The 12,539-nt window shown below is 42.1% G+C and overlaps 2 protein-coding genes across 2 annotated transcripts in view; one reads left to right on the forward strand and one right to left on the reverse strand.

Moving 5' to 3' along the window:
- The first annotated feature begins 2,088 nt into the window (after positions 1–2,088).
- Positions 2,089–10,030, forward strand: LOC129746456 (phospholipase A2 group XV-like). Its single transcript, XM_055740106.1, has 5 exons — positions 2,089–2,370; positions 8,440–8,814; positions 8,879–9,278; positions 9,342–9,464; positions 9,523–10,030. Exons 1-5 carry the CDS (start codon positions 2,211–2,213, stop codon positions 9,743–9,745), a joined length of 1,281 nt encoding a protein of 426 aa, XP_055596081.1. The 5' UTR covers positions 2,089–2,210; the 3' UTR covers positions 9,746–10,030.
- A 1,050-nt stretch (positions 10,031–11,080) lies between these two features.
- LOC129741752 (cell division cycle protein 23 homolog) overlaps positions 11,081–12,539 on the reverse strand; it is a 2,252-nt gene continuing 793 nt past the window's right edge. The window contains exons 2-3 of the mRNA XM_055733533.1: positions 11,899–12,535; positions 11,081–11,832 (exon numbers count right to left, since the gene is read on the reverse strand). Coding sequence (XP_055589508.1) covers positions 11,081–11,832; positions 11,899–12,535 — 1,389 coding nt within the window. The remainder of the gene's footprint in view (positions 11,833–11,898; positions 12,536–12,539) is intronic.

Here is a 12,539-nt window from a genome sequence, read left to right on the forward strand (position 1 = left end):
TGAAAACACTTAGCGAGTTCAGTCCGAACCGGAACAGCAACCAACGAACACGTCGCAAAATTTTGTCGTTCCGGAACAATTACCGAAAGACTATGAAGGAACTTCATAATGAAATGCATGTTCACCGTGTCAGCGTAAAATTCTGTCCGTCACTGTCATCATATGGTGAGCGGCTTGGAATGTCCGGAAACTTCCGGATGTTGTTTACTTCCCGTGGGAAGTAACATCCGGAAGTTTTCTTTGACTGGGAATGTCAAAACTTTCCACCGCTCTGTAATTGCAATGCATTGTACCGGAACAGCAACATCCGGATACAACAAATTTTAATCATCCTTTAATTCCCTGAAAATCAGCTACCCTCGAAAAAAAGAATAAATTCGAGTTCGGCTGCCGAACTTAGTATTGAGTATGCCTATCAGAACTTAGTTTTGCTATTGCCCAGTCAAACTCAAAGTTGAGGGAAGCCACCGAAGTGCTGTTTTGAACCAAAACTACTTAATTTTGAGTTAAAAAAAAGAGCGTGCACCATACATTATGCAAACATTTTACGTTAATAAAAGAGGAACCGGTTCGATTTTACACAACGGAACGGATGTCGCAAGTGTATAGTTTTGTTTACGCGCAATTTATCCGGGCAGTGTAAATATTGTAGTGGAAAATTCTCAAACGAAAATACCTACGGTGCGGTGAGTACTTTTTATAACCAATTTAGCCTTTTTTATCATGTTTTTATTGTTTCTTTTTTATTTAGGAGCTGTTAGAAAGCCGGTCTAGCCTTCTACGAGGATATTGCGACGGTCGGATGGACCCAAAGTATCCAAATATGCTATGGAAAACAGGTCTCGAATGGGAAAACTATCTGGATATTCTCTATCCAGAAAAGAGAAAAAGTGAAAAATTACCCTAAAATGAAAGTAGATTTTTTATAATAAAAGTATCGAGCAAAATTTTTGTATTTAAAAGTTATCCGAAACCCCCTATTAAAAAATTATTCATTAAGAACCATGAAATTATACGGTAAAAATATATTTTAAAACGATGAAAATTCATTGTAGGACAATAAATTCCACAGTTCCTATTAGAAAAACTGGAAGCTGAAATAACCATCAACTTTATAGTTTTGTGTTTTTAAATGCATGGAAAAAAGTTGATTTTTTCATGGTTAAGTTGCTTAACAACCCCCCTTTTTCATGGTAATTTTTGGCAAAACCATGAATTTCATTGTCGGAAACAATGAATTTGACTGTGTTTTCAAGGTTTCAGAACCAGGATATTCATAGTATAACCCATAAAATTCATGGTAGAGTGAAAATGAAATTCATGGTTTTTTCACCTTACTTTTCTATTCGGGTAGTATAATGGATGGAATCTTTGAGTAAAGTCATCTCAAAACTAACAAGTTTTTAAATTGAATTTTGCGCTACAGAGGACGCTTGTTCCTGGACAGAGGCCGTTTAACATTAGTAAACGTTTTAAAAATGTTTCTAAGTAGTATATAAAACTTGGAGTCAATTTTATGGTGATGTTTTATAGCGCTCTTGTAGATTTTTAAGGAACTAAAGTTGCTGCTTGGGTAATTATCGGTAAATTTTAAAGGAATCAACCAATGATTTTTTAAGAACTCTTTAAACTTCAATTTGAAACTATAAGTTCTAAACATCAATTTACAATAAACTATTAGAATTTAAAAACAATCTGAACGGAAAAACCTCGGAAAATGACACTGACGTTGAGAAACCACGATCAATGTTTTTACATTCTTTTTTTTTCAAATTTTATAAAATCGATCGTAATTGATAAAATTCATATTGATCAAATTTATACAAACTAACTTTGGATATTTCTTTCTGACATCGCTAGCTCAAACATTTAATTTCTACATCCTCAAAGATGCTTATCGACAGAGATAACAACCCTGCGATTGACCCATCGTTCTTTCATGTTTCCTTTTTTCTTTGCAACGTACCTAGCAGCTGAGTTATCAAACAAAGCTTCTGCCGACCGATTATTGATTCTCAGGAGAAAATCAGCATCGAAGAGGCCCGCATGAAACTGTCAAATACGGAAACCGTCCGCAGTCAGTAATCTGTCGGTTGTTGTTCACAGTGGACATAAAAAAAAGCGTACGGGAAAGCGAAATTTGTGATTTGTTCGGGTAGCACAACAACAAACAAAACGGAATTCAACGAGATACTGGTGCTACGGCTACGATGAAGCTACTTCCTGGATTGGTCCTGCTGGCGGTGACCATTTCGGTTACCAATGGAACGATGTTCGGAAATGGGGTGCAATTTATCAAGGACCTCAAGGATAAGCTGCGCCGTAGGTTCAATCATACCTTCGAACGGAGAATATCACCGGTCATTTTTGGTAAGTTTACAGAAAATGATTCCGTCGCAATGGCCATGTACCTCAACGGCAATAACACCTTGAAGGTTAACACCCGGAGGCATTGTTTTCATAATAAGATTGTTTAGGAAAATAATCCCTATTAGGTAATTGGTTGCAAGCATGCTTGGTACTGAGTAACGTTTTGCTGAATTAGGGGACTGTCTTCAAATACCAGAAAAAAATTACAACCAAGTTCTCGATTCTCGAACGATTATTTTAATGTGACGTCAGATACCCCACTGCTTGCAAAAAAACAACTGCAGTGTAAAATACGTTACACAAATCAACTCGTTTAACGCTATATACAGTATACATAGCTAAATGTTATCAATGCTTTCACTCAGCTGTTGTTTTTGGAGACGCATAAGCAAATAATAACAGGTACAGGACGCACTGTGTTAAATTCCTTATAAAAATATATAGGACGCACTCGTCAAAAAATTAAGAAGTTTTAAGATTCCGATTGTTATTTTATTTTAATTTTTGGATAACCTAGTTCTTCTACAAGACATTTTTCATGAGATTGTTTAAACTATTATTATCGTATTAAATTGCGATGTATGGAAGTAACGATTGATGGCTTGCAGAAGTAAACTGGAATTAAGTAAAACGTTTCTTTCTACCACAAACAAATAAAACCTGATTCAAAAAATAACGTCTGTCTGCCTCAACCAGTGCAGTGAGAATTTCAAGGGAATCCTTGCTTGAGATTACTTATATACAGTCACAGGAACATTTTCTGATTAGGGTGCCGGATTTTCAATGTGGGTCATGCACTTATCAGGCTCGTTCGCCAATTGATTGGCCAATGCAACAATCAAGTTCGAATGAGTGCGTGAATGCTGAAAAGGCATTCAAACTCCTAATTTTCGAAGTATGATAGTGTTATTTCAAATTTGAATGAAAAAAAAAGCGTAAGTAATACATATTGTCCATTCGATTTCTTGAAAGTAACTCGAGTGTGACTTGAAAGTAGAAAAACCAAGTTTTTACAGGAAGTATGGAAACCCTACAAAAAATCATTCATCATTAGGCGTAAACTATGGGGCATTTTTGTTACACATGTCCTCATATTGTCATCACATACCGCTTGATTGGATCATCGGATGTTTTGTTTTGGAATGATTCATCTCTTGAAGGTAACTCTCTAGCACTTCTCTCGTATGGCGCGTTATTGCCTACTGTGTTTTTTGTGTAACGATTACAATTGCCGATAACGAGGGATCAACAGTTTAGAAAGCACGTCATTGACCTTCAGGAGGATTAGTTATCATAATACTTATTTTTTTAGATTTCAATTCGCCTATATAAATAGATCAATTTTATCAACTTTATAAGATGTATTAAAAACTGTAGAGTTGAAATATATAATAATTTAAAAAAAACGTTTAAGCAAGAAAGGGTGAATCGATATTGTAAAAATTTAAATAAAATTAAAGTATTCTCTGTATAGTATTGGAACTTTGGCAACGACTTTAGCATGAAAACACGGACTAGATTTGGAACTTGGAATGTTTTGACCCTTGTCCAGCAAGGTAAGCTGGCTCAACTTGCTAGAGAAGCTAGCCGCATAAAGCTAGAGATATTGGAACTGAGCGAAGTCCGTTGGCCCAACACTGGAGAACACAAGACACAGTCCAGGCAGGTACTGCTTTACTTTGGCATACGAGGAGCACACGCTACTCGGGAACGAGGAGTTGGTTTCCTGTTAAGCCCGCAAGTCCATAAACGAAAGAATAATCGTAGCCAGATTCAGAACACGGCTTAGAAACCTTACAATGGTTCAGTATTATGCGCCAACTGACGTTGCCGATTTCCTGGAGAAAGAGCAGTTTTACAGTCAATTTAACAGCGTGGTTGAGAAAATTCCTAAGGGTAACATTCAACTCCACTTTGGTGACTTACGCAAAGGTTGGCTCCGACAATCAGGACCTTGAGCGCATCATGGGGCGCCATGGTCTAGGACAGCTGAGCGAAAACGGAGAGCTGTTTGTAGAATTTTGTGGCAACAACAACATGATGATCGGAGGATCGCTCTTCCCCCATCGATCAGTATATAAGGTCACTAGGGTATCCCGAGATGGCCAAACAGAAAATCAAATTGACCACATCTGCATCAGCCGAAAATGGAGAAGGAGCCTTCTTGATGTCCGCAACAAACGAAACGCAGACATTGCATCTGACCGTCACCTCATCCTTGGTGAGATACGACTGAGAATCGCGCGTGTCCAGCGGCGAGAGGAGAAAGTCGGATGTCGATACGACGTCCGCCGCTTGGAGAATCCAGATGTGAAAGGGCATACGTTGAACAGCTTGAAACCCGAGCCTCCGAACCGCCGACAGACGGAACAGTCGAAGAACACTGGTGTAGAATAAAGAATGCCTTTATTACGACAAGCCATGGTACTCTCGGTGAAGTCTGTGGAAGAAGAAGTGAATGGATGTCGGATGAAACCTGGAGGATGGTCGATTATCAGAGATAGGCGAAAGTCGAAATTGAGCAGGCATGTACCCGGTCAGCCAAAGTTAAACGATCCAGTTAAACGAGCTTGTAGACGAGATAAGAGAGCCTTAACAAACTCCTAGCCGAAGAGGGAGAGAGAACAGCCGCCATTGGAGATATCCGATTACTTTATGACATTTCTCGCTCCCTTAGTAGTGCAAGGACTAATACTAGAATGCCGTTGAAAGACCGAGCTGGTCAGCTGTTTACAAATCGAACAGATCAGCTCAAGCGTTGGACTGAGCATTTTGAACAACTCTTCCGAGTCACGAAAAGCGATGGTCAACAGAACCCGCAGCTCTAAGTGCTAACTGTAAGTCGCATTAATGGCGGCAGCTCAAAAGTGCCCTCGCTGGCTGAAATAGAAGCGGCAATCAAAGACACGAAGTCCAAGAAAGCGCCTGGAATCGATTGCATTCCTGCTGAGATGCTCAAAGCCAACCCTGCCTTGTCAATACAAATGTTGCACCGTCTTTTCGCTGACATTTGGGACACTGCAACATTCCCGGACGACTGGATGCAGAGTATCCTTGTAAAAATCCCGAAGAAAGGAGACCTGCGATGCGGTAACTGGCGTGGCATAACTTTGATCTGTACAACTCGCAAAGTACTCTACAGAGTGATGATGAACAGGACAAAATCGACGCTACACTCCGACGGCAACAAACATGATTCCGACCCGGACGACCATGTGTGGACCACATCACAACTACTGGAACAAATCAACGGATTTCAGGACTCTCACCTTGGTGTTCGTTGATTTCGAAAAAGCATTTGACCGATTGAACCACGAAAACATTTGGGCGACGAGGAGTCCCAGAGAAAGTAGAGCATTTCATCGAAGCAAATGTACGAGGCATTTTCGTGCAAGGTCTTACACGACGGTGTCTTGTCTGATCCTATCCCGGTAGCTGCTGGAGTGAGATAAGGATGTATCTTATTACAGCTACTCTTTCTCATCGTAATGGATGAGATATTGATTGAATCGATTGACTGTAGACCGAACCGAGGGTTGCCGTGGAATCCTTCGACTGCACATCGGAGCTACTGAACGACCTTGACCTGGCTGACGATATTTTTTTGCTCGTTCAAAGACAACAAGACATGCAGAGCAAACTCGACGACCTCACCGAAAGCTCCAAGGCAGCAGGTCTCAAAATTAATGTCGGAAATACCAAGTCGATGGAAATCAACATAGTAAATCCTTCCAATTTCGTAGTAGCTGGACAACAAGTTGAGAAAGTGGAGTGCTTCCAGTATCTTAATAGCCAGATTACGCCTGATGGATTTACCAAGAAAGACATCGAAACCCGGATCAGAAACGCCCGAACTAAAATCCGAATCTTCAACTCAAACGTCAAATCCGTATTGTTGTACGTGTGCGAAACTTGGTGCACATATGAAGTAACGACCCGAAAATTGCAAGTTTCTGTCCGCGCTTGGTGGCCTGGCAACTGGATCTCAAAAGTGGAACTACATCGATGGTGTCATCAAAAGGGCTAGACATCGAGATTCGGGAACGTAAGTCGAGATGGATTGGGCACGGGCTGCGAAGAGATGAAAATGAGATTTGCAGAGAGGCGCTTGACTGGAATCCAGATGAGCATCGAAGAAAATGCAGACCCAGAAGCTCGTAGCAGCGTAGTCTAGCCGCTGAAATCCGCACAGTTGACGAGAACCTTGGCTGGCAGCAAGTGAAGACGCTGGCTCCGGTTCACCAGCACTGGAGATCCCTTAGACCCTTAGATAGATAGATAGATAGTGTTTATAGATTTGACTTTAGTAAATGGACCTTTCAGACTTTATATCTTAATATTAAGGAAAACTACTTATGTATAACTTTTTTAAAACTACGTTTACACATGTTAAAATCGAAAAAATCGTATACTAAATTGAAACGCGCAGTACGGTGATAGGGAATCCAGTGAAACTGGCGTAAAGCGTATCTAACGAAACTCCGCTGAGCCCAAACCTACACGGCGTACGATTGTATCCCATTTACCCGAAAAACGAATGCGAAAAACGCTGTCGCGAGGCGGACGGGGCTAAGGGATCACCCCTAGCTTTTACGCAGACCTAGGAAGCCCCGGCAGACCTTGACCAATGTGTTAGGGCCGCCGTTTCCGACGGCGGGTCGGCGGCCACCTCGGATTTGGGAGCTTCGGCGGCTTTGTGCCGCCTCGGCCCCTTCATCCTCGTTGGTTGCGGCTTTGCCGCAAAAGAACACCTAGTATTATAGGAATCCAATTTTTGTGGAAAAATATATTTAAATTTATTGAATTTCAGGTTGGTTAAATTTATTAAATTTTTTGGGAAATGGCAATTCTGGAGAAAAATTCTCTGGGAAATGGTTCATACTGGTAAAAAATTTTCTGGGAAATGGTTCATTCTGGGGAAAAAAAATTCTGGTAAATCGTGCATTCTGGAAAAAAAATTCTGGGGAAGTGGATTTCTGGTGATTGAAATTCTGGTGATTTTTCGTTCTGGGCAATGGTTTTCGGGAAAATGGAGTACAACCCGGCGTACTTCATAATGCTACGCACTGAAGAGCGGTAGACGACTTTAAGGGCATAAATATCGTCTTAACCAGTAGTCTTTCGGCGCAAAAATGCATGAGTGAACGTGAAAAATTGACTAATTTACATTTTTTTGCGTTTGCTTTCATTCCGTTTGAGTGGCACCAGTCCTCTAGTCTGGCAATGTCGGTTCGTAAGGCGAGGCAATCAAATTCGCAATGCACTTTCCTAAAGAACTTTAGATCGTCGGCATACATGAGCGTGTCAGATTGAAGCGTTGAACACAAGTCATTAACAAAAATGATAAATAACAGAGGTCGGAGGAGACTACCTTGCGGTACTCCGGACGGCATCGCAAATTTCCTCGAGCGCGAGTTTTTCATTTTTGTGTATGCCATCCACTGCAATCCACTCAAGCGACCATGATGGAAAGCCAAGTCTATCCATCTTTGCTATCACGCCAACATTATCACATAACTAACATAACATCACTAACATATCAGAACATTTGGAGAGTGCTGTCAGGAATACTTCACCACTTGGCTTCCCCTTAAGCACGATTGTAGTCAAGGATACTCCCTCAGGCCCGGAAGGTATACCATCTACATTTCTAAAACATTTTTTGCCTGTTTTGCTGACTCCTGTGAGGCTCATCTATCAAACGTCGCTGGACAGCGTCACCTTACATTCACTGTGGAAGGGTGCTTACTTATTCCCAGTCCATAAAAAGGAGAAACACGATGTTGTCATCGGTAAGCTTGGACGCTTAGGTTCCTGTGGACCTTTACTGGGCTGATTCCGCAGGTACTTAACCGGATGTAAATTGACAGTTCGCACGGGAGGTTCGCTCTTCTGCCAAAATTCATCCGCTTCTTTGATTGAGGACTCTGACTTCGACGTTTTGAAGGATTATTTCCAAAGAAAAGTTTTAAGCGTGTCGAGAACCCTGTAGTGCAGACCACGTTTGACTTAAATGTGTTGTTTTAATTTAACTCTAAGTTATCATTTTATAACGTGATTTTATTTCAGTTCCAGGCGATGGAGGCAGCCAGCTCGATGCAATCCTGAAGAAAACGGACAGCGTGCACTTTTACTGCCAGAAGTCAACGGACACCTACTTCAACCTGTGGCTCAACAAGGAACTGCTGGTACCGTTCGTGATCGACTGCTGGATCGATAACATCCGGCTGGTGTACAACCGGACGACCCGTAAAACCACCAACTCCCCGGGGGTAGAAACTCGCATTCCCGGGTGGGGTCTTTCGGAAACGGTCGAATGGATCGATCCCTCGCATGCTTCCGTGGGAGCGTACTTTGTGAACATCGGCAATGCACTGGTACAGAACGGATACAAGCGGGACATTTCCGTGCGGGGAGCTCCCTATGACTTTCGAAAGGGTCCAAGTGAGTTTTTTTAGTCAGATCTCAAAAATGAGATTGAAATTTTTATTGAAACATTGAATTCCAGATGAGAACAAGGAATGGTTTATCAAAATGAAACACTTGGTGGAGGAAACCTACACGCTGAACGATGAGACACCGATCACGTTTATCGTTCACAGCATGGGAGCCCCGATGACGCTGCTGTTTTTGCAAATGCAAGGTCAAGAGTGGAAGGACAAGTACATCCGACGGATCATTTCTTTGGCCGGTGCTTGGGGTGGAAGCGCCAAAGCGCTCAAATGTTACGCCATGGGCGATGATCTCGGAGCGTTTGCCTTGAGCGGAAAGGTGATGCGTGCCGAGCAGATAAGCAACCCCTCGCTGGCTTGGTTGCTCCCGAATCATCTGTTCTGGAAACCCAATGAGGTCATGGTGAAGACGCTGTCCCGGGTTTACACGATGGATCAGTTGGAAGAATTTTTCAAGTAGGTGTAGAACATAATTGGCTTATCTTCGGTTTTGAATATTGACGGAGAAAATCTTTTCAGGGACATCAACTTCACCGACGGTTGGGAGATGAGACAGGATGTGTTGGAGTACTCGCAAAATTTTACGGCCCCAGGAGTCGAGATACATTGTTTGTACGGATCGGGAGTTCCTACGGTAGAACGGTAAGATTTTGCTTACAGGAGAATTCTACATCTTACAGCGGACATTATCCCATTGCAGTTTGAACTATGAGAAATCGTACGATCTTTCCGGTAAACCTACGCTAGAGATGGGCGATGGCGATGGAACTGTCAACCGACGTTCGTTGGAAGCTTGTCAGTACTGGCAGACACAACAGAAGCAGCCAATTTATCTTCGCGAGTTCCCCGGCGCTGATCACATGAACATTCTGTCTGATCTTAGTGTTCTGGATGCTATTGTCAAAGTGCTACTAGTGGATTAGAGATATTTTGGTTGAGCTGATCGTCGTAGAGAATATGAGACTTTATAATACTGTTTGCTTTAACTTTATGGTAGGGAAATACTAACTCTGGTATTTCACAAACATCATGGCTCTCCTAATTACGAAACCTATGAATTTCGTAAAACCTCTGTAGATCAATAGATTTCCGTAAACAAAAAAAGATAAAGCATGATATTATTTAGCAAATAAATACCCTTGTAAACACTGATTATATGTAAAAGATAAATGGTTTTAAATGAATAATTAAAAAAAGGTTTGAATGAGTTTGAGGCACCTCAAAGTATGATGCACACTTTTTTTAACACTTGAAGACCTGATCCGGGTTGAGTTACACTTACAGCTGTAACGTATTCACTTTTATAGAAACTACTGAACTGTACGCTATTATAGCTTATAAGAAGTCTCAGGTATTAAGGTCTTAAGTCTCACAACTCAGGTCTCATGGCTTGAGTATAAGGTCTCATTTTTTATGACTCACGTCTCATGTCTCCTATCTCATTTCTTATTTCTTAGGTCTCAAGGTCGTATGTCTCAAGTCTCGGGTCTCAAGTAACATGAACAATTGACAAGTCTCGGGTTTCAAAATTTCAAGTCTCAGGTCTACAGTCCTGTTTCATGTTGCATGTCTCTTGTCCCAGGCCTCAGATCTCAAAGTCGCAAGGCTCAGGTGTCATATCCCATGTTTTATTCTCACAACTCATGTTCTAGGTCACTGGTTCCATATTTAATATTTCAAATTTCAGGTCTCAAATCTCAGTCTCAGGTATCATGTCTCAGGTTTCAGGCCTCTGTACTCAAGTCTGGTATCTCATATCTTATGTCTCAGGTGTCACCTTCTAAGTCTTAGAGGTAAGCTTCTCCCAACTTCAAATATTGCTATGTGTTGTCCATTGCAAGGACTAAGTATAGTTATATTCTCCCAGATACCTAGTTAATTAGAAAAACTGTGTTATAAGTTTTAAATCGCCGCATTTTTAAACGATTCAAATTTTGGGTGGAATGCTCGGCGGAAGGAAATTCTAAACAGATTTTTTTAAAAATACAACATGAGAGAAAAGTGGATATAGTTAAAGGCATTAGTGCGCCAATAGAAGAAAGCTTGAAGCGTTGATTGGCCGTGGTGCTACAAGTAGAAACACTTACGGCTGCATCTTGCAGTTATGACCACGAATAATTTGCGTACGATTTGAAAGTCGAACAATATTTCATTCAATTCTATTTTTAACGCTAGTTTGAAGTATGGATTCGGATCAGTAAAAATATCCCGCATAGGTAAGACAAAATGTGCTTTATAGGATTAATCTAAAAAAAGACTCACTCAGTTGGATCCGGGTCATCCTCCATGATGATCGATAGGGAAGAATTTTCCAGCTCCGCTGCTTGCTCCAGCTGGAATTCCGGTTCATCGTTCTCGACCAGCATATCGTCGTGGGCCATTGCCAGATCAACCACTCGTCCGACACTACCCTCAAACTCAATCTCCTCCAGATCCATATCGGATGTTTTCTCCAGATCCTCCCCTTGCCGAGCTTCGGCACCGGTTGCTGAGGAAGTCTGGGCTTGTGCGGCCGCTTTTTGCGCCCGTTTGTTGGCAATGGTTTTCAGGAGAGCTTCCGCCTCACGTTTCGATTCCTCGTGGTCCAAACACTTGTATGCAAAATGGGACGCCTTATCGAACTGGCCATTCTTTTCGTAGAAATTTCCCAAAGTCATGTACGCGTGACAAAGTGAGCTTTTATCCACCACCGTTTTTTCGTCGGAACAGAACCGCAAAAGTGCGGGGATGGCTTTTTCGATTTCGTTCTGCTTTTCGTAAAGCCGGGCAAGATTGTACAGGGCAACTCCCTCGATATCACCTACGTTGTATGCTTTCTGGTAGCACTTGAGAGCGTTGGCTGCCTTCTCTAGCTTCTCGTAGGTTTCTCCCAGAGCCACCAACATTCGGCTGTCGTAAGGACGCAACTGCTGGGCCGCTTTGTAATAGTGTAGACTGTAGAATGGCATTTTGAGGATTTCGTACGCTTGACCTAGACCGTACCAGGCCCGAAAGTCTCTTCGGTTAACCTCTGGAAAAAAATGAAATAAATTTTAAGGATCAATTGAGTCAATCGAAGAAATTTTAAACAACTCACCCACCGCCTGCCGGTAGCTCTGGATAGCAGCGTTGGTATTTTTCATCTCCATGAACTCGTGCCCCATCAAGGTCCACGCGGACAGATACCGGGGGTTGAGTTTCAGTGCCCGCTGAAAGTAGACAACCGCCTTGTGGTGATCCCCACGGATGCTGTAGTAATTCCCGACTACGCAGCACGTTTCTGGGCTGTACTTGTTGATGTCCACGGCTTTGTGGGCCAGATGGGCCATGTCCGTTTTCATATCCTTTACGAACAGTAAATTGGAGTATGAATCCAGGTTATCCAGCCGGAAGGGGTCGACCTCGTGCAGCCGTTGGAAGATTTCGATTGACTTGTCCACATCTCGTTTGTTGGAAAAGGCTATGGCCAATTGGGTGGGGACAAAGATGCATTTTCCGAAACCAGCCACCTGTAGATGTTCGAATATTTTGATTCCTTCGTCGTTGAGGAAAAGTTCAATGTAGGTGTAACCAATGAAAATTTGCTTTATCCAATGGTTGGGAAGTTTCAGATTCTGGAGCATAGTTTTATCGGTAATTAAAGGGGCCAGTTCAACCCAGGATCCCCACATAGTGGGTTCCGCGTTGATGGCTTCAACGAAAATGTTGACCGCCATTTGGTTGAGATCCAGTTTCTTC

Source organism: Uranotaenia lowii, chromosome 2 (genome assembly GCF_029784155.1).
Source record: "Uranotaenia lowii strain MFRU-FL chromosome 2, ASM2978415v1, whole genome shotgun sequence".
In the NCBI taxonomy this organism is placed as follows: domain Eukaryota; kingdom Metazoa; phylum Arthropoda; class Insecta; order Diptera; family Culicidae; genus Uranotaenia; species Uranotaenia lowii.